The sequence below is a fragment of the Macaca thibetana genome, chromosome 16 (assembly GCF_024542745.1).
Source record: "Macaca thibetana thibetana isolate TM-01 chromosome 16, ASM2454274v1, whole genome shotgun sequence".
Lineage (NCBI taxonomy): Eukaryota > Metazoa > Chordata > Mammalia > Primates > Cercopithecidae > Macaca > Macaca thibetana.
Genome location: NC_065593.1, coordinates 42939138 through 42954870, shown reverse-complemented (window position 1 = coordinate 42954870; position 15733 = coordinate 42939138). Strand labels below are relative to the sequence as shown.

Sequence of the window (15733 nt, the reverse complement as noted above, 5' to 3'; positions counted from 1 at the left end):
CCAGTGTTCCCTCTCCTCAAAAATCCCCAATACTATAATTACATTTGTCATCTTTTTATCTTCCTATGAATTACTTTTTAAGATCACCAGATTAATAATAAAATATTTGTAAATTTAAATTTTGTTCAAGTTTCATACAAACCCAGTGCACTGATTTAGCATTAAATCTTAATTTCCATCAATGGCAAATCTATCCATCTATGTATATAATTATTTTCACATTATTTGGGTTACATTTTAGGAGGATATTGCTTTGATGAACACAAACCATATATTTATCTAACATGAATTTTTGGCCAAACACAATAGTGTGATAAAATTTTAAATAAGTTAGGATGAGTTCATGTCCTTTGTAGGGACATGGATGCAGCTGGAAACCATCATTCTCAGCAAACTATCGCAAGAACAGAAAAGCAAACACCACATGTTCTCACTCATAGATGGGAATTGAACAATGAGATCACTTGGACACAAGAAGGGGAATATCACACACCGGGGCCTATTGTGGGGTGGGGGAAGCAGGGAAGGATAGCATTAGGACATATACCTAATGTAAATGACGAGTTAATGGGTGCAGCACACCAACATGGCACATGTATACATATGTAACAAACCTGCACATTGTGCACATGTACCCTAGAACTTAAAGTATAATAATTAAAAAATAATAATAATAATTAAAAGTTTAAATAAGTAAAAAATGCTTATATACATAAAAGCTTAGAAAGAAACAAACCAGAATATTAATAATAGTTGTATTATGGTTATGTGATTATAAGTGATCTGTTTTTTCTCTTTTTTCCAAATTATTTTAAATTGGATTATATTAGTGTTAAAATTTTAAAATATAATCATGTGAAAAATGTTCTTTTTAAAAAAAGAGAGGTTAAAAAAAATTAAAAAAAATAAATAAAAATAAAAAAAGAGAGGTTATAAAAATAATACATTGGGAACTAATCAGCAACTAATGAAATAATGCCCAAATGCAAAAAGTGATGATGTTCCATGAAGGTTCCATGTACCTAAAGCAACTGGATCTCATTAAATCCCTGGGACCTAAAATCAGGCTAGCTGGGATGGGTCTATACTCAGCTTCTCTAAGTACAATCAATTTAAGAGAAACAGGAGTAGAGGTTTAGTGGATTAGTCACAGCAGGCCATTAATCTCTGCATTCTCAGTTGTAATCCAGCCTCTACCAACGAGATTGGAGGAAAAAAATCCCACAAAAAAAACAAACACTGGAAAAGCTCTAAAGCAGGCTCCCTAGAGACAGACATACTCAGGTCACAGTTTGCTTGTCTTTACTTAACATCAATACAGTATTTATCATCTGTCCTATTTCTTGTTGGTTTTCCTTTCATGCCTTTTGCTGAAATGCTCAGATCAGATATATTTGAAAAGGAACCATACCGCAATCCCAGCAATAGCTCAGCATTTAATTATCATTTTAAAAAATCCTTCTGTCAAGTGAATATGAAACACAAATCAAAGCTATGTTTTCATGTTGCAAATAGGTTGAAAAAAACATGGGTAAGGTTATCATAAACACAAATTAGTGCTTGGGGAAGCAGGTAAAACTGAGCAATGAAAAGGAAATAGAGAAGCCAAATTTCAATAAAAATGAGTGACAGTTTCAAAAATTGCAGGGTAAATAGTATCTCTTTTATCATAAATGGATTAGACCATAATAATACCTCACTTCTTTACTGCTCTGGCAAATGACCTAGAATTTACTAATGTATTAAGTGGGAAAAAATAAGCAGCAAATTCCTGAGCCAGGATTCTATTTATGCCACTACTGTCAAGGCCGAATATTTATTGGATTACATGAGACCACATGTCTACATGAGAGATTTTGATAAATTTAAAGTGCAGTTGTAAACTAAAAATAGGTGGCATTAATTTCTTAATTTTTAAAAAATTATTAAAGGAACATATGGGCCAGACCCAGTAAACTGTCTCTGAAGATGATGCTATGAAAAGACATCATTATCTCCCTTTTTATTACCTTTAAAATATTCCCCAAACATTCTAGTTTCCCCTAGTGAATCAGATGCAACCAGCCTTAACTGATTACGTGCTATGTGCAGACATTGTGCTAAACATTTTCACATGCATTGGCTCATTTAATCGCCATGTTTTACATGATATTGCCAAATTCCTTCCTAATTTTGCTCCATGTGTCTTTTATTATTTTAGCTTCAGCCATAACGAAAGCAAAAGCCACCATTTATCAAGTGCATTCTACATGCCAAACACCAGGCTCCGCATTTTTTTATTTCAAGCCCGCTTAACTCCAAAGATAGGTGTTATTACGTCCAATTTACAAATGAGGATACTGACACTTAGTTAGAGATGTTAAATAACTTCCTAAAGTCACACAATAAGAAACAGCAGAGTTGAGGTTACATAGTAAAACAATGTATAATGTTTTCAATGAATGCTCTTCAATAAATCTGTAGCAGTCAATGATGACCCCTAGACCCTTTCCCAGTGTTGCACTAGAGGGTGACAAGGTAATCTTCAACAAATATTATTTGGGTTATTTTTCTCATAATGTCTTATCTTATGATTGCCCATCTAGAAAGTCATTTGCCACTTTTCTGTTCACTCAAGTCGTGAAAGATTTTCCCATATTTTCATCTTGTTGCCTCAACATTTCAAAGACTGGGTAAGTTTAGCATGAATAGCAAATTTGAACAACTTTCTGTAAAAGTCTGTTAACATACTAAAGTTCCCAAGTTGGAAAGGGACCGAGAAACTACTTACTCCAATATGCTTAACCTGTTTAAAAGGAGAAAACTGGCCTCAGAATAGTAGAATTAATTCCTCTATGCTACAGAAGTAGCAGTGGCAAAACTAATGCTAAACACAACATGTCCTAACTTCCATCCTAGTCATCTCTTTAGCAAATCACCTAATTCTAGCTTTCCTATAATGTATAAAAATGTCCTCCAGGAACAATACTTAAGAAGGTTTAAAATTCTAGACCTAGAAAAGGTATTTGTTTATTCTTAACCACGGTTTCCTGTCTCTGATCTAACTTGTTATGCAAAATAACATCTTGAATCCCATAGCTATTTAGGTTTGTTTAATAGATTTTGAGGTAAACCATTGCTGAAAGGATCTTTGAAAGATTAGTCACTATTCTATATACTTGCTTACTCTCTCAAGGAATTCAAGCACATTACTAGAGCCTCATAAACAGGTTATACTTTACTTTCGGATATAATACAGTAAAATGATAAGGAACTTCATACTCTTTGACCCAATAATCACAATATTGAGATTATTTTTTAAAAATAATTCAATAAATATCTACTTGGATAAAAACAAATGCCAAAAAATGTCATAAACTAGAAACAACATATATGCTTAAAAACAAGGGAAAAGTTAAATATACATAATGCGATTTTAGATGAATAAACTACTCTGGAAATATAAGAAAAAAATGCATATTAAAGTAGCAGATACTAGCTAATTGTTCACAAACCATTTTCCCTTTGCTCCTGGCTACAAGGCTAGCCTACAACTCTCCAAGTGCTTTAAAATAAGATGTTAATGGGTGCAGCACATCAACATGGTACATGTATACAAATGTAACAAACCTGCATGTTGTGCACATGTACCTTAGAAATTAAAGTATAATAAAATAAATAAATAAGATGTGGCTGGTTGGGCACTTTGGCTCATGCCTGTAATCCCAGCACTTTGGGAGGCGGAGGCAGGAGGATCACTTGAGGTTGGGAGTTTGAGACCAGTCTGACCAACATGGTGAAACCCCATGGTAAAAAAACAAAAATAAAAATAAGATGTGGTAATGTGACTGACCAGAAAGGATGCCCACAGCTTTCCTTCTTGGCCCACAAAAACCCCTCCCGTGGTCTTCCTCTACACATTTTTTTCCCCATCTGGTGATATCGATGCCCAGGAAAACTTTGGAAACCACAGGAGGTAGCAGAGCCCCCATCAACCTTGAGACTCCAAGTCACTACTAATGACATAATTTTTTTTCTTGTATCTCTTTCCTCTCACCAAGTACCTACATGCCCACACACATACATTGACATCTATTGGACAATTAATGCAAATAAGAAGTAAGCCTCCATTGTGTTATGTCACTGAGATTGCAGAGTGTATGTGTCAGGGTTCAGGATATCCTGAACTGACACAACTAGGAAGCAAAATGGGAATATATTTAAGATACAAAGTTTCTTTTTAAAGTACAAATTGGAAAAGTCACTGTTTCAAAATTTAGTAAACAAAAATTTGGTCTATGGGGAATAATTTTTTTCCTAAATTTTTTTTTCTAATATTGTATCATATTTGGCATAAAATACACTCATTGATTCCTGGCTTCACTCATGTCTGTGACACTAAAACACTTTGCATATACAGTCCCTGTCTTGCGAGGAGCACTGGTCAAGAAAGAACATCTCAATTAAATACATGATTGGGCACGGTGGCTCAAGCCTGTAGTCCCAGCATTTTGTGAGGCCGAGATGGGTGGATCACGAGGTCAGGAGATCGAGACCATCCTGGCTAACACGTTGAAACCCCGTCTCTACTAAAAAAAAAATACAAAAAACTAGCCAGGCAATGTGCTGGGCGCCTGTAGTCCCAGCTACTCGGGAGGCTGAGGCAGGAGAACAGCGTGAACCCGGGAGGCGGAGCTTGCAGTGAGCTGAGATCCGGCCACTGCACTCCAGCCTGGGCGACAGAGCGAGACTCCGTCTCAAAAAAAAAAAAAAAACAATACATGATTGGCCTAAACAACCAAGGCATAAACACAACTCTCATTCATTAAGTTGTTCAACTTGTCTTACTTTGGATGTGGCACATTATATGCCTTTACCTGGCTTAGTCAAGCTCTAATTTCAGCAGTTCTGAAAGCAGATTTAAAAAAAAAAAAAAAAAAAAAAAAAAAAGCCTTCACTAACTTATACAGTTAAAATAGCACATGGCTTTCATTCAGTCAATAAAACTTAGTGCTAAAACAAAACTAAAACTAAAAGGCCACAAAGAACTACACCATAGTGGAAAAACAGGAATGAAACTTGTTACAGAAATAAAACATAATGACTTCACTACTTTGTATTCCACTCTACAGGGTTTTGAATCACTGTAACTTAGAGCCAGTATCATTATGGTGCATTATAAGACTTGGACATCAAGTGACATATTTCTATTCACACCCAGGTCATACAATAGAAACCTGATACTCACCAATGTCTCACTTTAAAATCCCCAAACATCCACTGAGAAATTAACAATAGGGCCCCTTTTTTTTCTATAACCCCTTTTTATTTTTTTCTGTAATTAAGATTACAAGCAAACAACAACATTATCCAACTGACCAATCTCACAGTTGTAAAGATTAACCAGGTAATTACAGGGTGAATTCACGGCCAAGGACAGCAAATCCACTCCGTTCTTTCAATTCCTTGGCTGTCAGCTCTTCTCTGGTAAGAACTAGTCAACTACACCACAATTCTGTTACAGAAGGCCAGAGGGGAAGTAATGTTTTCTGACACAAGACTGAAAACACCATAGAGACCACAGTAATTTCCTGTATTGCTCTGCATCAAGACTAAAAAGTGGGGTAGGCTATTCTCCCTCAAGCACTCTAGTTCAACACTAACTAGGGAACAGTGAGCTTTCTAAAGTGTTGTTTCCTCCCAAGTAGGAACTTGGTAAGAAATACCATACATGTTCTAAGCAATCTCCTCAAGAAGGAACAGAGATGACAGGGAGAAAAGAATGACAGTGTATTCACCGATCTTTAATTGTCCTAGTTCAAACCTTTGGTATGGTGTCATAAATACAGAAAGAGCCAAAATACATTTTAAACAACTATAAGGTGCCCCAAATAAGGATGATTTGTCAAATGGAAATATGAGTCAGAGCAGGGACTAGAAAACTATCAAACATATTGCTCATTGGGAAGGTTCCCATTCTCTGTGACTCTGCACACTCAAAAACCTACATGCAGTAGAAGCAAGACAACAGCTGAAAGAGGTGTCATCTTCATCTCCCCTCCCTCATGGCCTCAGATCTTGTCCCCCAGTCTCTCCTGAATGTGGAAAAGCCACTCTCAATCGCTCCTTGTTATTCATTTATGTATTAATTCAGTCATTCATTATTGAGCATTTTCTAAATGCCAGGCACTGGGTTGGGTAATGGGAAACACACACACACACATTTGTGTCTCACTACATACACATTCTATAGGGCAAAGACCATTGCTGTTTTGTTTGCTACATTGTATCTTATGCCTGGCCCAGTGCCCACCTCATAGGAGGCATTCGTTAGCATTTGTGGAATAAATTAACAAATATATTAAACACGGGGAAAAAAATCTTCCATATATATTACTTTACTGTTTATTTCAAGAATCCTCTGAGGTATTTATTATTATTCTAACCTTGTGTTGGAGGACAGGCCTATGCTCCCTCAATAATTGCAGCTATCAGAATTGTTTTCCTTGAGGGTAAAAGGTAGCTGTGTGTGTAGTGAGAGAGAGGGGAGCAGAAAGAGAATATGTTGACTCACATCCTTCAGTAAATGTGTTTATTCCAACTCTGGCATTGCTGCCAAATGTGTTGCAAAGCCAGCAAGACTTGGCTCTGGAAAACTCCCCTGAAAGTCACAGGCCTCATTTCCTACTGACAGCCCCTTCAGCCACCAGGCATGAAGTATTTGACAAAGTTAAAGATTAATTCTTCATTTACTGTGACGAAAGTACCACCTCTCCCAGATCAGCAGGCAAAGGCATTTGTATGCTGTCTCCTTCATAACCATTGATAATCTCTCCACTGCCATGCTGATGGCCCCCTAATGCAAATGTAATCAAACCCCACACTGGCTATCCCGTTACCAGCCCAATCTTGCTAATAAACAGCAATTGTGGCTTTGTTATAAAAGTGATCCTAGATCATTTCTCATCACCCAAACCTTCCCACCCCAACCCCTCACTGCTGGAAATCCTTTAAAGTTCTGTTTAAGGTTACATGAAATAAAAACTGCAAAAAAGTTACAGAAAACCTTCACTAATCAATGAGTAAGATGATAATAGACATACTGTAAAATTCACGATCAGTCAGTAGGGTCCTGGCTTTTGTTTCCCAGGGTGTAAATATATGGCAATAAACTAAGTAAAGAGATGATATAAACTCTGTAATCTATATCTGGATTACTCCAAAGCTTCTGGGAAGCCATCTGGAACCATGGACAACACTGGAAAATGATCTGGGCCAAGTGGAGCATAGCTGGACAAGAGCCAAAGCTTTAATACTGACTGGTCTCTTCCTAATGAAGGATGCAAACTGCATACTTCCTTGGGCCTTTAAAAGATGCCTTCCTTGCATAGAGGGGCACTAGGTGATTCTTACTGACAATATTATATGCAAGGGATTACTGTTATTGAAATTACATACCTTATATACTCTTCCGTCTCAACCTCATCCATCACACTACACTCGTTAGTTGTGGCCATGTTGACTTTTTGACCGTCCCCTGAATTAATCGTGTCCTATGTCCTATCTAATCTCCCTTCCTTTGCAAATGCTGTTTCATATGTTCATCCATCTCTCATCACATCCCTCTTGGTTAATTAGCCAAAATCTTCCACAACAACTCTTTAACATCCTTGGAGACTCACCCTAAGCATCCTCTACTAACACTACTTACTCTCCTTCTCTACCCCTCCTACTTTCAGGATGAGTCAGATGTCCCTGCTCTCTTCTCCTCAAACACTTTCTATACCTCTTTTTATTACAATGCCTATCACATTCTGCTGTGACTACCAATATTTAAAAAATCAGTCTCTTACTAGATGAAGAATTTTTGGAGGAAAAGGTCACTGTCTTACTTATTCTGGTTGGATTCTGAGTACCTGATGTACAGTGTGCCCTCAATAAATGTTGAATGATTAAGGGGACAAAGAAAACCATTTCAATTTAGGTCTCTACACTCATTCTATACTAACTGAACCATAGAGTGGGTAAATTGGATATATCATTTAGTTAACCAAGGGTATATTCTGTTAAGTGAATATGTACTCTATTGGAAATAAGAGTTGAACAGAATGTAATAAGATAAAACTGCTACACAATGCTTTGTAGTGCTTCAAGCATCTGTTTTATGTCAAATAGTGTATCTATTGCTTAGCCCACAATTAATCTTCATGACACCAATGCATGTACAGATGATTCATTTCTCTTAGCCTTCATCTAATGCTAAAGACATTGTTATTATTCTTCAAGTACAAAATTGAAGACATTTGTATTTGCTTAACCTGAAAATACCAAATCTCAAAGATCAGGATAAATGAGAGCCACAAGAGATTTATAAAAATGAATTTTTAAAAAAGTCTATCACTTAGAATGTCCCATAATGGCCTAATTGATCTATCAGGCCAGGATTTTTTTAATGGGTTTTGTGATCAAGAATAAATGTTGACAGGAAAAGAAGACAAGGAGTTGAGTTTCTAAGTAATATCTTATTACAATCAAAGTAAAAATATTAAGTTGCACACAAACCCAATTATGTCATTTTCCTTAGCTCCCCATTAGCTAGCTCCTCATAAGTAAAAGGTAAGGTCTAAGCTTCTTATCGTGGCTTACAATCTCCTTCGCACTGGCCTACGGTTATTTTTGTAACCCCTATATCCAGTCATTTATTCCAACCCATCCACTCCATATGCCCAATCCACCATACTTTGATATTTTGTTTTTTAAATGCCTTCTTGTCTATGAACATACTATTCTTGCCACATGATATGTCTTCTTTCTCCATGTTCTGTTGAAATCTCATGTATTCTTCTAGGTCTAACTCATATGTTTTCTATAAATCTTTTCCCTTCCCCACTTGTATCTACCCACAACAGAGTTAATTGCTCTTCCTTTATATTTCTATTATACTTTATACACACTTCTATTTTACAGCATGTACTCTCTTGTTAAATACTAAGGACCAAGTATTGTTCATTTCTGTGATTCCAGTGCCTGGCATACAGTTTGCTGTCGATATATTTTTGTTGAACATAGAATAAATGATTAAATAATTAATTGGCATTTAGAAAAACTGATCCAAAGTGTCAACAAGTATTATTATTGATGTCAATGATGATGATGATGATAATTTTATGGGAGCAACTTCAATTTACTGAATGATTAATAACACGTCAGGCAGTATGGCAGATTCTTTTGTACATTTTCTATATCTCACATTTTACAGATGAGGACTTAAGGCACACAGAACTTAAATTACTTATCCAAGACCACACAGAGAGTGAATCCCAAAGTTAGAATTCACATGTCTGCCTATCTGGGCTCTAAAACCCAGGCTTGCTCTCATATGATGTGTATTGGCTAATGGCTACTGTATTCCAGATACCACATTAGCCATTTCACAAATGGTGTTTTATTATCCTTATAATTACCTTGTAGGAACAACAACCTTGAGAGGTAAGTATCTGTTTTACAGATGAGCAAGCTGAGACCCTACCTCCAGTCCCCTCTAGTTCACCCCCTACAGAAGAACTCCAACTCAACTGTCTACAATCTCAAACAGGCTACAAACTCTGTAAAGTACAGTGCTAGTTGTAGACATGCAACAGAAATTTAAAATCCAAAGAAATGTCAGAATTTCAAATGAATTTTAACCAAGAATCCATTGAATTGATGCAAAGATCCGTAATAAAAAAACAAAAGTCACAAAGTGAATAACCATATTAGGATACTTCATATTCTCTCAATTCAATAGCTCCCTAAGTGGGCTCATCCCAACTTTCCAGTATCTCCCAAAGTGAATCTTTCATTTCAGCTGGGACATTCTTTAGCGTACATCCTCGTTTCTATTCCTCCTTTTTGATGATGAGGTCCCCTCTGTCTCTTTCATCAAAATCTCCAAAATCAATCTCCTTTTCTTTCATGTCTAGACTTCTCCCTTCTATATAATTTATGCCAATTATTAAACAATTAGACATTATTCTTATTCGTTTATATCACAATGCATTTTAGCATTACAACGTTGCATTTATAATAATATCTTAACAAATAAACATTACTCATATTACATTATAGCATTATAAACTGTGTGTATGTATCTCAACTTTGCTTCTATAACTGTATCTTAAGTATGGATCATATATAGTGTAAAGCATATATAGTGTAAAACAGATGCTTTACACTTGCATAATGCAAAACATGTTTATTCAAGAATAACTCTCTGAAGTTTCCCTCAGCAATGCTTTGAAATAGGCAAAGCAAATATAATTTTTATTTTATGGATGAGGACTGAGATTCTGAGAGGTCAAGAAAACTGCCCAAAGTTATAAAGGTAATGAAGGTGGAGTTGTATTGAAGGAAATGTCTTCTGATTTCCATATTCTTTCTATAATGACTTGCTATCATACACATTTATGATACTTGGATCTCTTTTTGACCTAACCCTTAGGCCCAAGTATATAATGCTTAATTACGGTGATAAATTGAGATGTTAGTTACTGACTTGGACTGGTACTCAAACCCCTCTCCCCAGCCAAGGGACTGGCAGTCCACATTGACATTTATTTTTGCCCTTGAGATTTTATACAACTCCAGAAGACTTTCTTGACTCACTATCTGGAGAGTTTTATCTATGATGGTGGTTATCTGTCAGTAACTGGGCTATATGACATCACATGGGAAACTGGATTTAAAGAAGCCACATTGCTAAGGAGATCATCAGATAAGTAGTCATTGTAAGGGTGGGACTTTTTATTGGGGGACATTCTATTTCGAGCCATATTGAAAGCTATGTAAATTGCCATTTTTGAGGCACTTTAAAGTTGGGTCTATACTGCATTATAATATGCAATGGAAAGAAAAATTCTGTGAATCCCCTGGGTAATAAGTACTATGTGGTTTCCAGGTAGTTTAGTAAACTTTCCAAGCCTCAACTCCATATTGGACTTACAGGGATAAAGTGGGTTACGCTCATGACTATGCACCAAAGCTTAATGCCACCAGTCTCATTTGTATGGGAAGGAAAACTAAGAGACTTTTCATAATTGTTTAGCCAAAGCTTCCTGGAAAATAAGATTTGTGCTCAATGTTATAGATGTGCTTGCTGATGATGGTTTTCTTTTTGCTTTTAAACAAGTTGATATGGAAAAAGGTAAAAGCTCTACTCCACCATGAACTAAGCCTATACAATATCAGATTTGTAGGAAATAATGACATTATTGCATGCTTACTATGTGATAGAAACTGTGCTGTGTGAAAATCATTGGACACAATATCTCATTTAGTTGATAGAACAAACATGTGGTATGTGTACTATTATCTCTTTTCTACACATAAGAAAACTGAAGTTATGCCATTTTAATGTTAAGATTAGGAAAACAATGTAGGAAATATTCCTTTCTTGTAGAGATTGCTGATCCTAAGATGCTAGAGGCATTTGGGTAATAGCCTCATCTGTTTGATTGACAGGGTAATGTACAACTCAAATGCTACCTTAATTCTAGCTCTAAACTGTAATCATCTTAAACTTTTACTACCAAATTCTCTAAGACTTACATTCATTTAACCCAATTTATTCTTTCAGAGACATCAATATAAAAAAAATTAAATAAAAATATTTGAAAGGAATCTTGAACCAAAACGTAAATGATGTACTGAATTTTGACTCAGGTAGACCTGGATGTGAAACCTCTAGGCTGAAGCTCTGTGGGCTTTGGTTGCTATATCTATAAGATTGTCCCACAAATTCTAAGAATAGATGAATTAAATATGTGCAATATATGTAAAATGTGTGAAAATGCCACATAATTCAAATGGTTGTTGATGTTATTATTGTGAATAAACTGACAAAGAAGTAAAGTTACATAAGGAGGAAGTAGGATGCGTTGTATAAACTAAATTAGGCAGCTCTTGTCTGACCAGGAAATTCTCTCCTCATGCTGCTAAGCATACATTCTTGCTGATCTGAGCTGCTTTGGTAGGAGGGGAATGGTGCTCTTGCAGTACACAGAAAAATCATTCTGGTTCTCTCTCTTTAACTCTCTGATCTCTTCATAGACCCTGGATGCCTTACATTTTCAGCAAAGTGAGATCTGAGTTTAATGGAAAGCCAGAAGAACTCCCAAATCATGCCCTTTAGCCTAGCTGTGTTGCATTAAGTAGCCAAAGCTGATGTGATCTCGCAAATAAAAGACATATGTGCTACTGACCCAGCATCTAGCTAAGCCTGGCCAAACAGTCCCATTTTCCAATAGTTTCATCAAAACCAAATTATTAGTGCAGAACCATCAAACATGCCAAGCCCAGGTGTCTGTACTTTAAGCAATATATCCAAATAGGCCCATGGAGAAATTTGAGGGTGGGTTAGAGGAAGTATTGGAACCTTTTGTTAACAAAACACTAAGCTACAAAGCACCAGTGTGTTCCTGAAAGCAAATGCCACCAAATGAAATTCAGTCAATATATATTCCATACGACAAATCTACTACCAACATTTTCCTTCTGTAAAGTGTTTAGACTGCAGACTTCTACTAGCCTTTTCCAGCCTGGTGTTTCTCAGTAATGGAGCCAACTCTATCAGTGCTTTAAGTATCAATGTCTGGTAACTCTGTAAGGATTAGCACCCATTTAGTGGTCAGGAAAATTCATTCCAAGATGCTAAAGAGGTGCTTTGTTTTAAATTTTTTTAATTTAAGATTTAGCAGATTCTATGATCACAGGGTTATGTTCCTTTCAGTAGAGCTCAGTCATGAGTAAATTAAAACTGCAAATCATGGAGACAGAAAAGAAAGATCCACTAAACTCTCTCAAAGCCACAATTATTCAACCTTAGTGCATTGCATTTCCTATACATTCTAAGGCTGCCAGACGGAAAAAGAATGGAGTCTGAGTCTCCCAAACTGTAGCAATTGTGAGTCATAATCATATTACTAATAATAATTCTCACATACATGGGCATTATTAAATGAGTGCCTCTGCTTACAGGAGGATGAGGCCATCCTGACCATGGAGAAGAAATGGCTTTTTAAAGTTGTTTATGGATGTGTAAAATAAAGAGTATATGATGTTGCATCCCTGCCTAAATGTCTTCATAAAGTGCAAATTAATGCAGATCCTAACTAGGCATTTGGAACGCTAACCTAGTTTTCTGTGTTTAGCTAATAGCTAGCAATTTTGCTTACACTTTTATCCTCTCATTACATAGCAATAATGATTATTTAGTAAATACATGTGAAAGGCCATGTACTCCATAGCACTCCTCCTGGGTTGGAAATAACCCCCCTCCTAATGCTTCCATTTGAATAATTTAGTTGCTGATACACCAAATCAAATATAGCTGTGACAGGTATCCCACTAATGCTTTTTTTGGAGGCTAAGATCAGACCCTTTCTCAGCCTGTTCCCCTCGGTGATTGCCTGGCCAAACTCAGGGTAAGGGCTGGGGACAAAGAGGATGCTGGAGGAAATCCAGAGCCTTAATCAATGTTAACCCTTTATAAATCTTAAAGGTACTCAGATGGCTTGTCTGATTTGAAAATTATTAATGATACTGGGGAAAAGTAAGGAAAGGCTATTTTATAACTAGTCAAATATTCCGGAACGAGAGAGAGTTTGAAATAGACATGTAGAAGAGAAAGATGTAAAATATGGCCTTGTGAGATGCCACCCAGTTCATATCTGGACATATGACTGATACAAACCTTTACAAGTCACTTGAGAATTTTTACTCCTAGATGCAGAATGGAATAATAGAAGTCCCACTAGAGGAGTTGGGGTGACCCCAGGGCACATTTTCTTGTCTGCCAGGTACACAACACATCTCACTGATGTATCACAGAGACAAATTTCTTAATAGGATAACCAAGTCCCACATAGAATGGTTTCGGATAACAGAGTCCCATTCCTTCCCTATGAGGAGAAAATTGGAAGCGAGACTGGGATTTGGAACAGAGTCCAGAGTGAGGGCAGAACTAGGGTTGTTTTCTCCTATCAAGAATCAGGTCTGGTTTAAGGGGAGGGGATTGACAGGGTTGAAGGAAGAGGCAGGAAACATGTCTCTCCACCCCAATGCTGCTTAAATGTGGCTGCTCAAAGGGGCAATATCCTGCTCTCCTCTTCTGATGACTTCATGGGAAGTTGGCCGAGTCCCCAGTTCTGCAGAAGGAATGCAGGCAGAAGGCAGCACTACAAATGGGCTTTTCCTTGGGTGCTCAAGTGGCAGGTGTGAAGGGAAATGGGGTGGGTGCCTTCAATGGGAGGAGCCACGGAACTGGGGAATACTGCTGGTCCAGGGGCTTTCCCCTTTCCCTCCCAGCTTCCTCCCATCCCCAATTCCCTGCACCAACAAAGACACTGCTCAAAAACCAGAACCCGTACTAACACACTCAGGCACAGGTGTCCACAAGCCCTACCTCCTTCACCTCAACACCCTGAAATCCCGTTTGCTCTTAAAAGCACAGACAGGCCCAAGTAGACTGAGAGGTCTGAGCCAGCACATCCTTGCTACTGGGAATTAAGAAACACCATGATGTAAAGTGGTATTTGTGACACTGTAGTGCTTTAAAAAGAAAATTGAGGGGTAGAGGAGGGTGTGCCAGCAGGTTTCAAAACATCGCAATCAGTCCTGATGTGTTTGGGGAAGGCATGGAGGACATATCTGATCCCTGCCGGTACTCTCCAGTCCTGCATCCTCCCGCAGTCTCTTGAAAGTGTTTAGATACCCGGGCAGGGCCCCGCGTCCATTTTGCCAGCCAGGAACCACCGAGTTTGGGAACTTTGAAAGCCAGGGGATGGGGGTGGTGGTTGCCAAGGCTCGGATTTCGGCGCCAGAGTTCTCAGCCAGGAAAGCAGTTGAAAATCAACACCCATCTGGCTCTTCTTTCTCATCCCCCACCACTTTTTCCTTCACCCTTCCAGGACTGCACACAGATCCTAACCACCCTCCCCGTCCCGCCCCGCCCCCCCCCCCACACACACATTCAGACACCCTTGGGCTGAGAAGGATTTTGATTCTGAAGGCGGCAAACCCGCAGAACTGAAAGGGTCTCGCCACCCCCCTCTCCGCCCCGCGGCTACATACAATAAAACCCCATACACCCCAAACATCACAACATAACCCAAATCAGCCAGTGACTTCGGCGCGTCCCGTACCTGATATGCAGACGATGAAATTGGCTTGAAGAAGAAAAAGCACCTCCCAGACTATTTCCATCCTCTGATTCTCATTCCAAGTGCATCACTCGACGGGAAAACAGGGGGGGCAGGGGGGAGCCCGACACGGCACACACACATACACACGCGCACACACTTCCGAGCGAGTGCACACTCGCACTCCCACCCGACAGCCGGCCAGGGACAGTCACCCCCAAGATCAATATCGCAGTTTGAATTGTTCCGGCAAATCTCCCCTCGGGCTCGACGGATGTGCGCCCCAGATGTGCTGACACATGTCCGATGCCTCGCTGCCTCGGAGGTCTCCCCGCTCGCGTGTCTCTTCTCTTCGCACCAGCAGCGGAAACCGCACTAGCAGCGGCGGCGGCAGCCACCTGAAGCCACCAACACTGGGCTCTTCCAGCAAAAACAAGACCCCGATTCGCCTGGCGCCCCAAGAAGACATAGACGATAGCCCCCCGCCGGGCCGCGCCGTGCAATTCCGGGCTCCCGGGAGCGCGTAGCTCGCTGGCTAAGCCCAGGCAGTCCGCGGCAAGTTGCCCTCGAAGTCCGCC

General features: G+C 38.6%; 1 protein-coding gene across 1 annotated transcript in view; it reads right to left on the bottom strand.

Moving 5' to 3' along the window:
• The window catches only part of CA10 (carbonic anhydrase 10), a 540135-nt gene extending 524878 nt beyond the window's left edge, over positions 1-15257 (bottom strand). The window contains exon 1 of the mRNA XM_050765092.1: positions 15159-15257. Within this exon, the coding sequence (XP_050621049.1) occupies positions 15159-15219 (61 nt within the window). The 5' untranslated portion in view covers positions 15220-15257. The remainder of the gene's footprint in view (positions 1-15158) is intronic.
• Between the last annotated feature and the right edge of the window lie 476 nt (positions 15258-15733).